Source organism: Notamacropus eugenii, chromosome 7, assembly GCF_028372415.1.
Source record: "Notamacropus eugenii isolate mMacEug1 chromosome 7, mMacEug1.pri_v2, whole genome shotgun sequence".
NCBI classification, from domain to species: Eukaryota; Metazoa; Chordata; class Mammalia; order Diprotodontia; family Macropodidae; genus Notamacropus; species Notamacropus eugenii.
The window spans coordinates 167,467,615-167,486,820 of record NC_092878.1 but is presented as its reverse complement, the minus strand read 5'-3'; the positions used below and the strand labels follow the sequence as shown (position 1 = coordinate 167,486,820).

The 19,206-nt window shown below is 49.3% G+C and overlaps 1 protein-coding gene across 7 annotated transcripts in view; it reads left to right on the top strand.

The window, feature by feature from the left end:
- Positions 1–19,206, top strand: part of RBPMS (RNA binding protein, mRNA processing factor) — a 140,369-nt gene that overhangs the window by 63,235 nt on the left and 57,928 nt on the right. For all 7 annotated transcript variants that reach the window (XM_072625506.1, XM_072625509.1, XM_072625512.1 and 4 more), the window contains 3 exons: positions 4,389–4,466; positions 6,251–6,289; positions 7,726–7,788. In XM_072625506.1, coding sequence (XP_072481607.1) covers positions 4,389–4,466; positions 6,251–6,289; positions 7,726–7,788 — 180 coding nt within the window. The remainder of the gene's footprint in view (positions 1–4,388; positions 4,467–6,250; positions 6,290–7,725; positions 7,789–19,206) is intronic.

The following is a 19,206-nucleotide window of genomic DNA, read 5'->3' as shown; positions in this document are numbered from 1 at the left end:
GTAGGAAGGACTTGACCCTGCCCTGTTCTCCTGCCTGCCTCCCTTTGGCCAGCACCTCCTTGAGGAACCTGATTCAGGATCCCCAGTGCTTAGCACAGAGCCTGATGTGTACCTGGAAGGCCTTTAATAATTGCTCATTGACTGACTGATAGCTGTATGTATAGGATAGGAACATGTTCTCCACTGGGCATCCTCCACTGTGGTCTGGTGTTCTAGGGAGGTCCATAAAGAGCTGTGGCAATGCTAGACCCCTAGAAACCCAGCATACCCTCTTTATGGCTGAGGACCAACTTTTGGTCCAAGCCACAAAATACTCATTGAGAAAAGACAAATGAACCTTCTGGCTTCTAAAGTGTAGGCTTCCCTTGGAGGGGCATCAGAGCTCTGGCCACCTTTGGACTGGGCTCTGGAGGACTATAAGAAAAGTCCCCGGTGGGAGCACAGTGGAGGGAGGTCATTCAGGGGGTCAGGAAGGGGATGAAGAAATCTATAAACTGCCCCAACCTTGGACTAGGGGAGGATGACACGTAGATAAGATCCTCAGAGCATGTTGGACCTGATTCTGGATGAGCTGGGCCAGAACTGAAGTCAAAGAGACTTCTGGGAAGGTGAGCAGGGTCAAGCTGAGATGAATGAGGGCCATCTGGTTGCTGGTACAACCCTAGCTAATGTGAGGTGTCCACGCCCCTTCTCTCAGACTTCTTGTAACCCTTGGATATTATCGGCTGCTTTCCTAGCTGGCCCAGGCTGGAATGCAGCAAAACCAGTCCAGTGGCCTGCGAAAGGCATTTCCAGCTGGAGAACAGGTGAATTTGAAAGCGGCCATGGGGACAACTTCCCTTTTTAATTAAAAAAATGTTGAATCGATGCTTGTCGATGACTCTGTGCCCTGTTAACAAAGGACAGGTTGACCAAATCTTGTGTGCCTCGCTCTTTCCCCTGGCCACCATCTCTTTCTGGTCAGTCTTCTAATTCCACACTGGTCACTGCACTGCTTTGACTACGTTACTGTGGCCTGTGGAATTCTGCATCTCTCCCTACAAGGGATGCCTTTGAAATATCAGAACATTTATTTTTAGTACCCTTGGATTGAGAAAATTCATAAGGACTCAGAGCTTAGAAGGCAAGCACCAGGGATATAAAGGTTAAGACTCAACCCATCCTTCAGATCAGTTAGTGAAGGGAAATCAAAGCCAGAACAAGGAGGCTCCCATGATGCATTGAACCCTTTACAAACCAGGGCTCTATGGCCCCTGGGCTGGTGTCCCTGCTCTAAGGATGATTTGAGCCCCCAAGAGCCTTTGGACCCAAGAGTGCAGGGGAAAGCTCTGTGATCTTCTACTAAGAAACATCTCCATGGACCAATGTCAACCCTGACTGGGCCAGTGAGCTCCTGGTGGTGGAGTGGGCACAAATAAACTGGCCAAGAAAACACACGGCCATGGACGATGTCCATGGGGTTTTCTTGGCAAAGGTACTGGAGTGGTTTGTTGTTTCCTTCAGTGTGTTCCCATTTTACAGATGAGGGACTGAGGCAAATAGGGGTTCAGTGACTTGCTCAGAGTAACACAACTACAAGGGTCTGAAGCTGGATTTGAACTCAGATCTTTAAGGCACTATACTCCATCCACTGCACCACTTAGCCATCCCTGCTTTATAAAGTTAGGTGCTTAATAAAGTTGATGAGGTGTTTGTCGTTGTGTCCTACTTAGCGAATGGGGTCTTTGGAGCTCGAATTCTTGGTCTGAGGTGGGAGGCTATACAAGGAAGATTCTTTTTAATATCCACATGGAGAAGAAATACCTTGTTCTCTGTTTGCCAGGCTAGATCCCCCATTCTTTCCTGCTTTGGACTCTGTACCACTTTTCCTGCCTGGTGATGCCATGCTGTCCAGTGCCTTTTCTGGCTCTCCTGACAAATTTAGAATAAAGTTCAAATTTCTTTACCTGGCATTCAAGGACTTCATGAACCAGGTCCCAATCTACTCCAGCAGTACCCCCTTGCACAGCCCTCTGTGCAAGGTCTTTGCTGTTCCTCATATGTTCCCTTGATCAGTATTTCCAATCTTACTTGGAAAGCCCTTCACCCCACTCAGACCCCACCACCATCTTCTGGCCTTTAGGACCCAGGTCCAATGCTGCCTCCCCATTGCCCCAGCCTCCTTTGCCTTCTATCCATTCTTAATTTGTGTAGCTCACAGTTCTCACCCCACACGCCTGGTATTCCAGACATTTGTGTCCAGGTCCCCTTTCCCTGTCGACTAACCTCCTTGAGGACAGGAGCCACGTCTTAGACAACTCTGTGTTCTGTGCACATGGTAACTAATGGAGAAATGAAAGACTAACTGAAGGGAGCAGCAGAAAGACTAACTGAAGAGAGGGCTTTAGGGTCTCGGTCCTGTTGCTACTGAACTTTGTAGATGTAGACATGGGGATGTCACTCCTGCTCTGACTCCTCTGAAGGGGACAGCTCCCCAGCCTGATGTGTGTGTGTGGGGCGTTTACTGGACAATGGAGGCGAGAGATCATGGGTTCTACGATGATTCATACTAATGGATGAAAAGACCTGTGTTCCAGACAGCTGATTAAATCATTTCTATATTATGTTCCCCTTGTGTCTTAGGTTAGTTACTAAGATTGGTCGGTATGGCTCTTTTTGTGGTGGCAAAGAATTGGAAATTGAGGGATGTCTGTCAGTTGGGGGATGGTTGGACACATGGTATATGTTTGTGATGAAATACTATTGTGCTATAAGAAATGATGAGCAGGATGCCTTCGGAAAAACTGGGAAGGTTTATACGAACTGATGCAGAGTGAAGTGAAAAGAACCGGGAGATCATTGTGCATAGTAATAGCAGCAATGTACAGTGATCAACTCTGAATGACTTAGCAACTACAGTGATCCAAGACAGTTCCAAAGGACTCGTGATGACAAATGCTCTCCCTCCAGAGAGAACCAGGACGCCAGGAGTACGGACTCCAGGATAATTTTCTCACTTTATTTTTCTTGCTTTTTAAGAAGAATATGGCTGATAGGGAAATCTGTTTTGTGTCATCTCACATGTCTAATTTGTCCTACTGCTTGAGAGAGTGGAAGGGAGGGAGAGAATTTGGAACTCAGAATTTAAAAAGAAAAGAATGCTAATAAGTAAAGAATAAATTAAAATGTTAAAAAATAAAACTGGTTTTCACAAATGTCTGTTTACAGTGGGATAACAAAGCAAGAATGGGGGAGAGAAGAAGGAAACAAGGCATGCTAGCTAGGAGAGGAGACAAATAGGAACTTTAAATCTGCCCCTGAGGGTCACAGTTAGGGCATAGGTAATCAGTTATTGAGCGCCTATGTGGATATACATGCATACATGTGTGCGCTGTAACTCAGATCGCAGATTTAGGAGCTAGGAAAGACCTCATCCAGTCCAATATCTTCATTTTACAGATGAGGAAACTGAGGCTTACAGAGTGGGTAAGTGGCTTAAGCTTGAAGGAAGCTTATAAGTTATCAAGTCCAACCCTTTTGTTTTAGAGAGGAGTAGATCAAAGACCTGAGAAAGAGTATGACTTTCTCAGAGTCACACAGGTAACTAGTGGTATTTGGATTATCTTAGTTTGTTGGAATCTTAATGACTGTCAGCGTTAAGCAGGAACAGTGACTGACCTAGTGAGGGAGGCATCGAGAGGTTGAGTGACTTGCCCAGGGTAAAAGAGCTGGTCAAATGTGTGAGGAACATGTCATGTAGGTTTTCCTGACTAGACATCCATCAGTCTTTTTTTTTAGATCTAATTTTTTTAATGAATAAGATTTTTTTTCTTTCCCTCTCACTGCCCTCATTGAGGGAAAATATAAGTCTATATATGCATAACCAGGCATAACAAATTCCTGTACTGACCATATTTAAAAACTATATGTCTCATTTGTTAGCCTTTGTCCATCACCTCTCTAGGAAGTGAGTGGCCTGCTGGATCATTATACTTTGAAATCACAGTTAGTCCTTCCAGCCCTCTTCCCAGGACTCCATGCTGCCTCTGAGTTGGAAATCTATAAAAACCCTAACCTTGTGTTGTTTATGAAAAGATAAAAAACACGTGACAAGAATACCAAGCTTTCTTTTGCTTCTTTGTCCCTGCCGGTCTTGTGCTTCCAGGAACAGCTAGCGTTTGTTGTAGTTCGGCTTGACCTCTGACTCTACCTTCTCTGTGGGCTGGAGGTTTGATGTTCCTCAAACCAAAGCCTGAGGGATACCCCATGTCCAGCCCTGCCAGTGCGGTGCTGACCTGGGGCTTCAGAGCAGGCTGCTGCCTGATTCCCACAGTCTGTACAAGCTGGGTTTTTTGGGTTTTGTCATTGGCTCTCAGCCTTGCCTTGACAACCTCTCCTTTTTCCCCCAGGTCCGGACCCTCTTTGTCAGTGGCCTTCCTCTGGACATAAAGCCTCGGGAGCTCTATCTCCTTTTCAGACCGTTTAAGGTACGCATGCCCCTGAGACCTGGCGCTCCATCGCCTCCTGGAGCGCCCTTGTGATTGGGGTGGGCAGAGACCCTCCCCAGGTCGACCCCCTGTTCTGACTCTTCATCCAGCGCTTACCGTGTACTGGTCACTGTGCTTGCTGCTAAATGTAGACAAGTACAGAATCTGCTGCCTTGGGTCTCTGGCTGGCCAGGGCAGGCACACAGGCATGAGGATGTACAGGGTACAGAGGGAGCATAGGGAAAGGGGATGAGAAAGATGTCATCGAGACCTCGAACTTTAAAGGACACCAGGCACTTCCTAAGAGGTCCAGGGGAGGAGGATGGCATTCTAGGCAAAGACCTGGAGATGAGAAACTGGCATGAAGGCCAGTTAACCTGGCCAGTTGAGTGTGTGAAGAGATTCTTGTGTGATAAGCCTGAGTAGGTAGGCTGGAGCCAGGGGTAATACTGAGCCATGAGAGATCATTGAGCAGCCTGGTGATGTGGTCAGACCCAGGCTTTGGAGGGGTTGGAGCAGGGGGAGTTTTGAGACTGAGAGACTGAGAGGAGGAGGCAGGACCGGCCAGGGATTTTAGGTGGGGCTGAGGTGGGTGTGGGTTAGATGTTGGCACATTTGAGATGGGTGGGAATCTGATACCCCAGGGATTAAGAGAGTGAGAGGTGGGGATGCTGTTAGACACTGGGAGGGGGAAGGGTGCATCAAGGAGGAGGAGGGGAGCACAGCGTTCCTGTGGCCTGGGGCTCTGCCCATGGGGATGCCCTCATGGCAGAGCAGGCCTGGCTGCTTTTTTGCCAATGTTTGGGAAGACTAACCTTAGGCTTGGTGTCAGTTACTTCCTCCTAGGTGGGGTCTTTGGGCTTGGCCCGGGTCACTGCTGCAGGGCGGGGCCCAGGACCCTGATTCCTTCAGGGGCACATTTTCTTATTGGGTGTAGGGAGAAACCTGCAGGTGCATTCTTGGCGATGGGCAGTTTCCAGTGCGGAGACTTCCCCCCCCCCTCTCCCCCCAAATGTAGACCAGCAGCTGCTTTGGTCTTGGCAGGAGGTGACAGAGGCAGGGCTGGACCCCTGGCCACTATCCCAGCTGGCCTCTTCATCCAGGAAAGGCTCTTGAAGGCCCCCCTGCTGCTCCCCTTCAGCTGCCCCAAGCCAAGCAAGACCTCAAGGTCCCTTCCAGTGCTAAATCTATCATCCTGTGAGGACACTTAGCTTTTCTAGGCATCAGTTTTCTTATCTGTAAAATGAATGGATTGGACTAGAGGGCCTTCCAGCATGAGATGTCCTTGCATCTATCCTCCCTCCCCTCCCCAGAGAGCCATCCCTTGTAAGAGAATCAACAGAAGTCAATGCATTTTGGTCCTTTTCTGTTCTTTGTATCTGGGATGTTCAGGGTTGTTCGATGATTGTCAAATTCATAATAAAAAAGTCATCTTAACAGGTTTTTTGTTTACAAAGAAAGTAAGGAAAGATGTCACCCTAACCCCAGAGCCCTCTGTGGAGGCACCTAGGGGCTTTGAGGAGGTAGAAAGAAGGACGAGCTCTTCTACCTGGTCAGATGTGGGAGGGGCCCGGCCTGGCGGCAGCTCAGGACACCTGGCTTTGAGTTGGGGCTTTTAGGCAAGCCCTCCTGCCTCAGTTTCCTGCTCTCTCAAGTGCAGGGCTGGACAGCCAGCTCAGCCATGGAACACTGTCTTGTGAGCATGCATCTGCAGCTGCCAGGCAGCTCCTATATCCTGCTGTAGCCTGTCACCAGTCTGACGCCTCCTTCTCCTCTCTTTTCAGGGCTACGAAGGTTCCTTAATAAAGCTGACATCGAAGCAGGTAAGCGCCCCCACTTTGGTCTGGGGTGAGACAGCAGGTGTCTGCGCAGTGCATTTGGTTCTGAGGCTCCCCCAGAACACACCTGGAAATAAGCTGGCAGGCCTTCCTTGCTGGGTCTGGGATGGATGAGCCACCAAAAACAAGCTGGAGAAAGAATTCCCTTCCCCTCCCTCCCCTTCTCAGGCCTCCAGCACAGGCCCATCAGATGGGGATGTGCAACTTCAGAAGCCCCAAGCCCTGGGTTTGCGTTCTGCCAGTGTGGGTGGCTATCAGACTTGGGAGATTGCCGCTGTCCAGCAATGCCTTCTGTGTAAACACAAGTCAGAGGTTCCTTAGAGGCCAGTGGGTCTGACCCCCTCATTTTACAGTGGGAGAGACTGAAGAGCCCAGAGCAAGAGCCAGGGGTGGGGAGGGGGGGACCTCAGAGGCCAGCAGGTCCAAGCCCTTGTTTCACTCTCATGATGGCTGTCATGCTTTCCCACGTTTACAGGTGATGATTAGTCATTCTTATAACTCACAGATCCCACCGGGTATAGTCCTTTGAAGAGGCTGCAGGCTAAGTTAAAGGCGAGCCTCTGGCTATACTGCTATGTCTTAGAAAGAAGGAGAACCTGTCCCCTGGAGACCTAGGTCCTTATCCCAACGACTTACTCAGTGACCTGGCAAGTCACATCTCCTGGCTCCCTCAGTTTCCTCCTGGGTAAAAGGAGTCAGCGTATGATCTATGATTCCATTTGTCCATATTTAGGGCATCACCAGGGTGGAGGTGGCGACCTTGGGGGACGGTGGTCTGAACACTGAGCCTTGTGACCCTGGAAGTCCCCAGCCCCCTCTGAGCTGCAGAATCAGGGGGTCCTTCCACCACCTGCTGTTAGCCTCGGCCTTCGTTTTCCCCTTCTTAGCCAGAGGTGGGATGGGGCAGGAGATGACTGAGGGCAGGAGAGGGGCGGGGGAAGCTCTAGTTCATTCCTCAGTTGTCCAAGCACACAGTAGCTCCTCCGGTGCCTGTCCATGCACAGTGAGTGATTCCCCCTAGAAACACTACTGTTTTCTTTACAGTGGAAAGCACTGAGATGTCCATCTAGTCCAGTCCTTTCCTTTTGTAGAAGTGTAACTCAGGATTAGTGGGGGCACCTCTCCCAGCAGCTGGGTCACAAGCAGCGGGGCCGTGTGGCTTAGGTGTCTGAAGGACCATCTGTCCATCGGACGTGGCCAAGCCTGTTCCTTGCTTACCTCTGTTTCTTTGTTGAGGACAGTCTTTCTGAAGGAGGGCGGGGAGAGTCGTTGGGAAGGAACAAAAATGTGTTGTCAGCCTTGCCTGATGGTGTCCTGTGGGTGGCACCATCCTCACCTTCCTCAGAAGCTCTTTCCCCCACCTCTGGCCTCTGCTGTCCCTGCCTGCAGCTCTGACCCTGCCCTCCTCTTCTTGTTCTCAGCCCGTCGGTTTTGTCAGTTTTGATAGTCGATCAGAAGCGGAAGCCGCTAAGAACGCGCTGAATGTAAGTACCAGACGGATGGTGCAGTTGAGGCTTTGCTGGGGACTGGCCATGTTGGGGTGGGGGAGGAGAGGGAGAGCTCAGATCACTGCTGCGTCATCTCTCTCCTGAGGGCCACAAGGGCCTTTCTGGGATTCTCAACTGCTCAGGCCCCTTTCATCTTCTCCACCTGAGGTTGGCTGTTGGGCGCCATTTTGGTTTTTGGTAATGTTCTCTGGCAAGCTCAGGATCTTTGGATTCATGAGAGCAGGGACCCTGTGGCCTGAGCTCTAGCCTGAGCTAGAGGTGATGATCAGTCATTCTTATAACTCACAGATCCCACAGGGTATAGTCCTTTGAAGAGGCTGCGGGCTAAGTTAAAGGCTTTTGTAAACATTTGGTGCTGTGTAGATGTCGGTTCAGTGAATGGAACAGGTGTCATTGGGGCAGAGACATAAAGAAAAAGATGCTCATGGGTCTGGCCTCAGACCCGTGACCTGACCAAGTTTTCTTCCCATTCAGTAAATTCAGCCCAGGCTCAGAATTTCTTCCCTCGAACTCAGGTCTGGTTGAGAGGGAATGCGTGCCTCTGGCCCACCATAGGCTTTTAGAATTTGAGTTTCATCAATGTGATGAGCAGAAGGAACTGAGGCCTGGACCTGGGCCAGTGAGAAGTATCCCCTCTACCCTGCCATTGCAAGGTCTGTGTCTGAGCGTGAGACCCCTGCTTCCACGTTCCCTCAGCAAGTCTTTTAGGGCCCTCTATGGAACTAAATCTTCCTCATCTGTGGAATTCAGAGGGTCGGGCAGTGGGATCACGTAAGTCATTTCCAAAGAAATGACTATTTGGAACTGAACTTTCCCATTAGACATGGAGAGCTCCCCTCACCTGCACAATAGCCGCCCTTCCCTGCCTTTGGAAGCAGAGCATACTGACATAATTTGGCCCTTGCTGACTCAGGCCAGTTGTTATGAACAGAAGACAAACTCAAGGGTGATGTCAGGAGAACTCTGCCAGGATCTTTGGGCTTCTCCCATTTCCTGCCCTTCCCTCCCCTTCAGCCCAGTATCCCAAGGCCCTCTGACTAGTTCCCAGGGTTCCTCTGCAGTGGAGACCTGTCTGTCCCAACAGGCAGGTGCCCATCACATAGTAGGTGCTTAATCCATGTGGGCTGGTAGGTTGACATCTCAGGAAAGTACTGTCACTCTCTTACATATTAGGAAACTGAGGGTTTGAGTTGATTTACTTACCCATGATTCTGTTGCTGCTGAGATCCTGGGATCCCTGGTCTAGTCGATCAATCCATAAACATTTATTAAGCACCTACTGTGTGTCAGGTATCTTGCTGAGTGCTGGGGACACAAAAAGAGGCAGAAGACAGGCCCTACCCTCAGGGAGCTTATCCTCCAATGGAGGAGACACCATGCAGACCAATAGTCCAGCCCTCTCGATGACAGATACAAAAACCATGGTCCAGCGTTGGGCAGTGACTTGTCCAGGGTCACACTGTCCTTACGTGCCAGGGGCAGGATTGGAACCCAGGCCCTCTGCCTCCAGGGCAATCTGTAAAGGTTTGCAGGTGGCTCTTGAGCTCGGGGAGTGATGGAGGCTGGGGCAGCTGCTGTGAGCTGGCAGGAGATGGGTGGCATCACTGCTCCAGGGTGTGGGGTCAGTCAGCAAGGCCAGGAGACAGGACTCACTAGATCCCAGAGCATGTGTTGGCGAGTGAGGTGTGAGAAGAGTGGAAGGGCCAGAGGGCACTGGGTTAGGAAGGGCTTTCAGTACCAAACAGGGCATTTTGTATTGGATCAGTAGGCATCCAGGCGAGGCCAGGGATCCAGGCCATAGGGAGCTAGGGAGTTTATTGAGTATAGGGTGATGTGACTGGACCAGTGCCTTAGGAAAATCTCTTTGGTGCTTTGATGGAGGGTGGGGAGAGACCAGGCAGGCAGTCCTCTGTCCCAGCAGCCATTGTCATGGGGCAGGTGATGAGGCCCTGCCCCAGAGTGTCCAGTGCTTTTCCAATCTTAAGTGCTATATGAACATTGTGAATCTCATTTCTCAGATGATTTGAAATTTTAACGCATTTAGAAGACTGATCTCGGGAAGAGGGGGCGGGAATCATGTGTGCCTACATATGCCATGTGGATGTGAATACAGAGACAGAGCAGAATCGAGCCAGGGTCTGCGGGGTGGTCACTCACTGTTGCTGTGTCCCTGCTTGACCTGAGCTGCCCCATCCACACTTCTTGGCTTGGTCCACCTGAGCCGTGACAGCTGGCCAAGGGTCAGAGGCTAAGCATGAGACAGTGGATGGCCCATGCTTTCTCCTTTGACTGTCCCTCTATCGCTTAGCATGCCTGGGAACCCTGTCCCCCTCTGAGGCTTTGATGCGACTAGCCCTTCTGGTCATCTCTGAGGGATGTACTTCCCCTTCATCGGTCTTCTCCCCTTTTTCTGATTAGCAAGTGAGACATCTTTCATGTTGTAAAATCCAGTAAAACCTTCCTGTTTCCCACCGAGGTGGGGGAGGGCGGGGAGAATTTTGTCTGAATGGGGGAACATTGAAAGTCAGCCTGGTGTTGGCAAAGCCACGTGGTAGGAATCAGAACCATGATGGTGCTCCATGAACGGGCAGGGGGCAGGGGGTGGGGGCGGGGCAGGCAGCAGCCCGTGGTCATCCCCCTCCTCATGCCTCAGTGCATTCATCATCCTGACAGCCATCCAGAGGTGCCGCCATGAGCTAGTGGGCTTCCCCTTCGCTGCTGAAGGTCACTGAGCCAGAGCAAGGGCGCTGCCCATTGGGGATGTGAGTGGACAGGGTCTCCTGTTGAGTCTGGGCCAAGGCAGCTTTGGAGGCTCCTTCCCACAGAGGTACTGTGCTCTGGGACCTGCATTTGGCTTACTTTTCTATAATGGGGGGCAAGGATGGGAGGTAACATCTATTAAGTGCCTGCTGCATGCTAGGCATCTCACTGAGCACTCCACAAATGCTGTCTCATGTGATTTCATGGACTGCCCTTGGGGGCTGTGCTGGGGACTGAGGTTTCATAGACCTTACTTAGGTGGCACAGTGGATATGGCACTTGGCCCAGAGCCAGAAAGACCCGAATTCAGATACTGCTTCAGGCGCCTCCTACCTCGGTGACTCTAGACACATCACTTAACCTGTTTCACCTTGAGTTTAACCCTCTGAAGGGGGAATGTGGAAATGATACACTTCATGGAGCTCTCGTGAGCAGCGGCAGGCCATGAAGCCTGGGAGCGCTGCTAGCTTTGGCTGTGTTTTCGTCCACGTCTTCGCCCACCCTTTTCTTCATTTCTTCTCATTTTTTTCATTCTTACATTCTCACATCAAGCCTGTTTCTCCCAGTTCAGCTGGCTTCCCCTCAGCAGGCAGATTCAGGTTATGCTGAAGCCAGTGTAGATGGAGGGCCTTCTGGGTGTGGATGACACCAGTTATCCATCTGTGTGGACTAAGCTTTTGTCTAAGCTCCCATGGCCATCTTCTCCTTCGTTACAATGGCAGCCAGTTTGAGGGCAGGGGTTGGGCCGAAGGCTTTTGGAGCTGGAAGGGACCTTGGAGGATCAGTCTTCTGGCCCATCTTCCATTTTACAGAAGAAGAAACTAAGGCTACAGTTTGGGTGGGCTAAGGACCTTGGTAAAGAGATCCAGGCAGAGCTGAGAGTGGACCCCAAATCTTATCACCATTCCTTAATACGGACCTCCCCTTCCCCATCCGCCACCACTCCCAAAGCCAGTAGATGAAGGAGTCCCAGGTGATGGTAATGGATTCTTCTGCTGAGCCTGTCAGCTGAGGGGTCGCTCAGTCCTGAGCTCTCATTTTCCCACCCCCCCAAACCCCAAGCTCCCGGACCATCCTTTTGGCCTTGGGCCTTTGGACAGAAACTAGCCCCTCCTTCCTCAGGGATGCAGCTGTCACTGATGGACAGCAGCTATGCCTCTGGTGCTGAAGCCCACATCTCCCTCTTCCCCTGGTGCAGGCCCCATGGAGACCAAGTGCAGACTAGTAGGGGGTGATGCAAGAGGTGCGGCTTCTCTCAGGTTCTGAAGCATGTGAGATTGGGGGACAAGGAAGATAGAAGTAGAGAGAGATACATGGAGAGTAGAGGACAGAGACATGGGAAGGAGTAGGAGACAGGCAGGGAGAGACAGAGACAAGAGGAAGGATGGGGCAAGGGGAGAGAGACAGAAAAACAGACAAAAAAAAGGAGAGACAGGAGGAAGGATGGGGCAAGGGGAGAGAGACAGAGACAGAAAAACAGAGAGAGACAAAGAAAAGAGAGACAGGAGGAAGGATGGGGAGAATGGGGAGAGGGAAAGAAAACAGAAAATACAGAGAAGTTGTAAAGAGGAAGCCAAGTGTGGTATAAGGGCGTTTCCTCACTTGCCCAGGGAGCAGGCAGTGGGCAGGCCCTTGCTCCCTGGAGGTCCTTAGTGGAAGCTGGTTGAGGGGCTTGTTGAAGGTGCTGGGGAGCACCCCAGACTAAGTGGCCTCCTCAGTGCATTCTAACCCTAGGGTTCTGTGATTCAGGAATAGGAGAGTCCCATACAGGGAGCTGAGGAATGGGTATAGAGGGGCCCTGGAGCACTCGAGTCTAGGCCCTGTTTCCCTCTTTGAATCTGCTCTTCCCTGGTCCACGTTGAGCTCCCAAATCCTCACCTGTTAGAACATGGAATGGCCAAGTTGGGAGGGGCCTTAGAACAGAGGCTGTCAGATTCAGGGCAGACCCAAGTACTAAGGAGGTCAGAGCTAGGAGGAGCCTGGGATGTTGAACGTCCAAGAAAGGACTGGAAGGGTCAGAGGAGAAAGTGGAGGGTGGGAGAAATTAAAGCTGGGATTTGCCCAGTGATGCCCCTAAGCCTTGGAGGAGCTAGGAACCCTTTATTTTTTTTTTTTAATTTTTATCAATTTATTTTTTTAAATTAAATTTATTTATTTAACTTTTAACATTCATTTTCACAAAATTTTGGGTTCCAAATTTTCTCCCCATTTCTCCCCTCCCCCTTCCCCAAAACACTGAGCATTCTAATTGCCCCTATCACCGATCTGCCCTCTCTTCTAACATCCCTTCCTTCCCTTGTCCCCATCTTCTCTTTTTTTTTTTAATTAATTTTTAACATTTATTTTCACACAATTTTGGGTTACAAATTTTCTCCCCTTTTATCCCCTCCCCCCCCAAACCCCAGCTTTCTAATTGCCCCTGTGACCTATCTGCTCTCTCCTCTATCCTCCCTCCCTGCCCTTGTCTCCGTCTTCTCTTTTGTCTTGTAGGACCAGATAGCTTTCTTGACCCCTTAACCTGTGTTTCTTGTTACCCAGTGGTAAGAACATTACATTTGGTCCTAACACTTTGAGTTCTAACCTTCTTAGCTCCCTCCCTCTCCACCCCTTCCCCTTGAAAGACAGGCAATTCAATATAGGCCATATCTGTTTAGTTTTGCAAATGATTTCCATACTAGTTGTGTTGTATAGGACTAATTATATTTCCCTCCATCCTATCCTGTCCCCCTTTACTTCTATTTTCTTATGGTCCTTTCCCTCCCCATGAGTGTCGACCTCGTATTGCATTCTCCTCCCCATGCCCTCCCTTCCATCATCCCCCCCAACCTGCTTATCTCCTTCACCCCTACTTTCCTGTATTGTAAGATAGGTTTTCATACCAAAATGAGTGTGCATTTTATTCCTTCCTTTAGTGGAATGTGATGAGAGTAAACTTCATGTTTTTCTCTCACCTCCCCTCTTTTTCCCCAACCTAAAAAAGTCTTTTGCTTGCCTCTTTTATGAGAGATAATTTGCCCCATTCCATTTCTCTCTTTCTCCTCCCAATATATTTCTCTCTCACTGCTTCATTTCATTTTTTAAAGATATGATCCCATCCTCTTCAATTCACTCTGTGCTCTCTGTCTTTATGTGTGTGTGTGTGTGTGTGTGTGTGTGTGTGTGTGTGTGTGTGTGTGTGTGTGTGTGTGTGTGTAATCCTACCAACTATCCAGATACTGAAAAGTTTCAAGAGTTACAAATGTTGTCTTTCCATGTAGGAATGTAAACAGTTCAGCTTTAGTAAGTCCCTTATGATTTCTCTTTGCTGTTCACCTTTTCATGCTTCTCTTCATTCTTGTGTTTGAAAGTCAAATTTTCTTTTCAGCTCTGATCTTTTCATCAAGAATGCTTGAAAGTCCTCTATTTCATTGAAAGACCATTTTTTTCCCCTGAAGTATTATACTCAGTTTTGCTGGGTAGGTGATTCTTGGTTTTAGTCCTAGTTCCTTTGACTTCTGGAATATCCTATTCCATGCCCTTCAATCCCTTAATGTAGAAGCTGCTAGATCTTGTGTTATCCTGATTGTATTTCCACAATACTTGAATTGTTTCTTTCTAGCTGCTTGCAATATTTTCTCCTTGACCAGGGAACTCTGGAATTTGGCCACAATGTTCCTAGGAGTTTCTCTTTTGGGATCTCTTTCTGGTGGTGATTGGTGGCTACCTTGAATACTTATTTTGCCCTCTGTTTCTAGAATCTCAGGGCAGTTTTCCTTCATAATTTCATGAAAGATGATGTCTAGGCTCTTTTTTTGATCATGGCTTTCAGGTAGTCCCATAATTTTTAAATTGTCTCTCCTGGATCTATTTTCCAGGGCAGTTGTTTTTCCAATGAGATATTTCACATTATCTTCCATTTTTTCATTCTTTTGGGTTTGTTTTGTGATTTCTTGGTTTCTCATAAAGTCATTAGCCTCCATCTGTTCCATTCTAATTTTGAAAGAACTATTTTCTTCAGTGAGCTTTTGAATCTCCTTTTCCATTTGGCTAATTCTGCTTTTGAAAGCATTCTTCTCCTCATTGGCTTTTTGAACCTCTTTTGCCACTTGAGTTAGCCTATTTTTCAAGGTGTTATTTTCTTCAGCATTTTTTTGGGTCTCCTTTAGCAAGGAGTTGACCTGCTTTTCAAGCTTTTCTTTCATCTCTCTCATTTCTCTTCCCAGTTTTTCCTCCACCCCTCTAACTTGATTTTCAGAATCCTTTTTGAGCTCTTCCATGGCCTGAGCCCACTGAATATTTATTTTGGGTGTTTGGGATACAGAAGCCTTGACTTTTATGTCTTTCCCTGATGGTAAGCATTGTTCTTCCTCATCCAAAAGGATGGGAGGAGATATCTGTTCACCAAGAAAGTAACCTTCTCTGGTCTTACTTTTTTTCCCTTTTTTGGGCATTTTCCTAACCAGTTACTTGACTTTTTGGGTCCTTTGTCAAGAGTAGGGTATACTCTGGGAATCTGTGAGATCTCAGTTCCTCCAGGGTGGCACAATCAAGCGTGTACTGGTCTGGATGCAGAGAGGGATTTTTGTGCCTAGAATCTTAGCAGATACCTCTCCACAGCCACTTGGCCTCCAGTTCCCAAGTCAGCACTGGGGGCTGATTTTCAGATAAGCTGGATGGGCAGGGCTGCCATTCAGTGTGAGACAAAGACCAGCTGGACCATGGCCTCCACCCAGGGCGGAGGCAAGACTCAGTTCTTCAATGCCCCCAGGGGTTTTTACGCTCCAACAATGGAGCTTCCCTACAGGTTGCTGTGCAGGCTCTGTGGCCGCTGCCTGCTGCTGGAACTATGGGAAAGCCCTTCTCCCTTCTTGGCCTGCTGATTAAACCCTGTCTCTGACCTTTGGTGCCTGTGGTCCAAGGGATCTGAGGACCCACTACTGGGACTGGAGATTCTGCCCCGAGGTGTCCTCCTCCCAGAGTCTAGTCGCGCTGTGCTGCTCGGCCAAGGCTGGGCTGGGCTCCGCGCTGGGCTCTATGTCTGGCGCAACTGACGTTTCCGTGGGCCTTTCAGGTCACCGTGGGCTACAAATCTTCTCCAATCTGTTGTTCTCCACTTCTGCTGCTCCAGAATTTGTTGAGAGTCCCTCTCTATAGGTATTTTATGGGGTGTGGGGGGAGGCCCTATGTAAGTGTGTCTTTCTAGTCTGCCGTCTTGGCTCCAGCCCTCCTAGGAACCCTTTAAAGGGCACACAATGCTAAGACACCCCTGCTTGCATCCAGCCCCACGTGGTAGCCCAGCTGGGCCTCTGTATGGTCAGGCAGAGAGGCAGCCCACTGGGCCAGCCTCTGCTTGGTCCCATGAGGCAGGGCTGGATGGCGAAGGCCCAGCCTGTTGCTGATCCTGTTGACAATGGCTGGCTTTGGCTCAGCAGAGAGCCAGGACCTCCCAGTGCCTCTGACCAGCTATTAGATGCCTTGTGTGGTTCTGCAGCTCAGCACTCCTAACCTGGTTGACAGGCAGAGCTCGCCGATCTGGTGAACTTTTTCCTGTAATTGAGTCCAGAAGGCTCATTTCAGCCTTTCTGAGCTTGCCAGGTCCAGGCTGACCTTATCACTGCCGTCTGTTTTCCTCCCAAGATCCTCCTGGGGTCTGAGATCCTGAGGATTCAGAGAGGACCAGTTAGCATGATTCCAGCTGTGGCTTTTGGCAGAGAAGGTCTCCCAGATGAGGTCATCCTCACAATCTGGGGTTCATCTCTTAAATCTGTTTATAAATGCTGACTTTGGACTTGAAAGTCTCTCTGCAGTCACTGGACGTCACTGACTTGACGCTTGACCCCGTGCCAGTGACACTCAGCTAGGACAAGGTTCTCAAGGCCCCTCAGTGGGGCTGAAGAACTGAGCTTCCAGGCCCTATCCTCGGGAAGGAGCCATGGATCTGGGATGGATTCCCACTGGTCAGCTTTGGGCAACTCACTCCTCCTCTGGGCCTCAGTTTCCTCAACTTTAAAATAAGGTGGACTAGATGATAGCAGGTCCCTTCAGGCTCCAAAACCTGTGAACCTACAAACTCTAGGAAATATCCATAACCTCTAAGCTCTGAAAGTTTTTGTGTTGTTCTAGATAGTGGTTGAGGGAGGTCTAGGATCAAACTGAGCTCCAGATCATGTCCTACCTGCTACACTTTCAAGCTGCACTTGAAAGAACACTGGACCTGAGGTTGAAGAGACGCTTTTGTCACCAGCAAGTCACTTCCCCATGCTGGACCTCAGTTTCCTGATCTAGAAAATGAAGAGGTTGGATTTAAGAGGTCTGGGATTCGAATCCTCACTCAGATGCTAACTTTCCATGTGGCATTGTCACCCTGGTCCTCAGTTCCCTCTTCTGAAAAGTGAGGAATTTAGACCAGAAGGGCCTCCGAGTTCCTATCAGCTCTAGGGCTCCAAGATTCTTTCAATGTTGTCACTGCCTCTCCATGGACTCCCTTGGCTGTCACATCTCCCTAGCCTCCAGAGCCCACAGATTCCGAATCCTTCTAAGGAGAACTTGCTATTTCCTTGGAGAAGACAGCCTCTTCAGTTCCATGTAAAGAACTTTGTCAGGGCTCAGAGAAGGGGCAGAAACATGTTCCCATCCAGCTCGCATGTCAGTGATGGAACCTGGAAAATGTGACTACGGAAAAGGAAATGGGGAGGAAATGCAGAGACTGAAAGTGGCCAGAAATGTCGACCTCCATCCTTCCCAAGGGGAAGGGCAGGAAGCAACAGAAGCTCATACGTGTGTGCACACACACACACACACACACACACACACACACACACACACACAAACACACACACATTCTGCCTTAGAAAGGGCTTTCAGGGAGAACACACATGACAAAATATGAACTCTTCCTCCAGCTTGAATTTGAGTTTTGTGACTTTCTTATTGTGACTTCAGTGGTGACAGACAGCACGGTCTGAGGCTGTTCTCTCATGTCAGAGAGTGACTGAAGGATGCTATCCCCAATGGAGGAGAGAGAGAGAGAAAGGGGGGGATGAGGAGGGGGAGAGAGAGGGAAGGGGAGGGAGGGGAGGAGAGAAAGGGGGAGGGGGAGGGAAAGAAGGAGAGGAGGAGAGATCTGGGGGGGTGGGATGGATGCCCACTGGTCAGCTTTGGGCAACTTGCTCCTCCTCTGGGCTTCAGTTTTCTCAACTTTAAAATGAGGTGGACTAGATGATGGCAGGTCCCTTCAGACTCTGAAACCTGTGAACCTACAAACTCCAGGAAATATCCATAACCTCTAAGCTCTGAAAGTTTTGTGTTGTTATAGATAGTGCTTGAGGGAGTCTAGGATCAGTCTGAGCTCCAGATTGTGTCCCACCTGCTGTTATGTTTACTGACTATGTGCACATGAACACACTTTGCCTCTCATCTATAGTTTTCCCATCTATAAACTGGGCAGAAATATGAAATGTATCTTTCTCAGGGTTTTTGAGGGAAAAGTACTTTGTATTAATTATTAAGGGGGTTCTGGAAATGAGAGTTTGTATTAGACCTATTTTTAGGATCCCTGCTACAGGCATGAAAGATTATGCTTTGTCCCTGGGCTTCCTAGTATGGCTTTGATGGGGAAAAATGGCCCTTCCTGGTCAGTCAGCACCTACTGCATGCGAGGCATTGAGCTGAGCCCTAGGGATACAAAGAAAGGCTGGAGAGAGTTCTGCCCTCAAGGAGCTCACGTATGGCAGAGGAGATAGCATGCACACAACTTTGTGAAAGGAAGATAGACTTAAGAGAGACTAGTGAGAACCTCAGAGAGGAGGCACTAGCATGTAGGGGAATCCAGAGAAGCTTCTTGAAAAATGTGGAGCTTTAGCTGAAACCTAAAGTGTGGTATAATAAGACTGGAAAGAGATGGGTGAGGAAATACTGTGGATTGGACATTTGATCCTATAGGTGATAGGGAGCCAGTGGTGTTGTCCTGACTGGCCCTGTGCTTTGGGAAAGTCACTGTGGAGGCTGAATAGAGGGTGGACTAGACTGGGGAGAGACTTGAGGCAAGCAGACTCCCCAGCAACCAGTGAGCCAGGGTGGGGAAGGGTCAGAGGAGAGAAAGGAACATATTTAGGAGATGTTACACAGGGGAAGTCACTGGTCTTGGCAGCAGCTTGTGTGTGTGCATGTATGTGTATGTGTGGGTGCTGAGGAATCCAGGATGACTCTTAGCTTGCATGCCTGGATAATTAGATGGATGGTGGCACCCTCAGTAGTAATAGAGGAATTAAGAAGAGGGGAGGGTTTGGGGGAAAAGATGAGTATGCTTTTGAAGGTGTCTGTGTGCCATACAGCACCAATGGGCAGTTGGACATGTGAGATTGAAGTCAACAGAGGTTGAGTCTGGATAAGTAGATTTGAGAACCATTAGCCTAGACTTGACAGTCCATGAGATCTGAGGACATCAACAAGTGGAAGAGTGTAGAGGGAGGGGCGGAGAGGGCCCAGGGACCCCTACAGTATACAGGAGGGACCGGACAAAACTGTCAGACAGGTGAGAGGAGGATCAGGTTTGATGCGTATAACAGAACCTCCAGAGAAGAGGGTGTCCGGCAGTGTCCAGGGCTGCCAAGAGGAAAGAGGAGGCCGCTGGATTTGTCAGGTAAGAGATCCTTA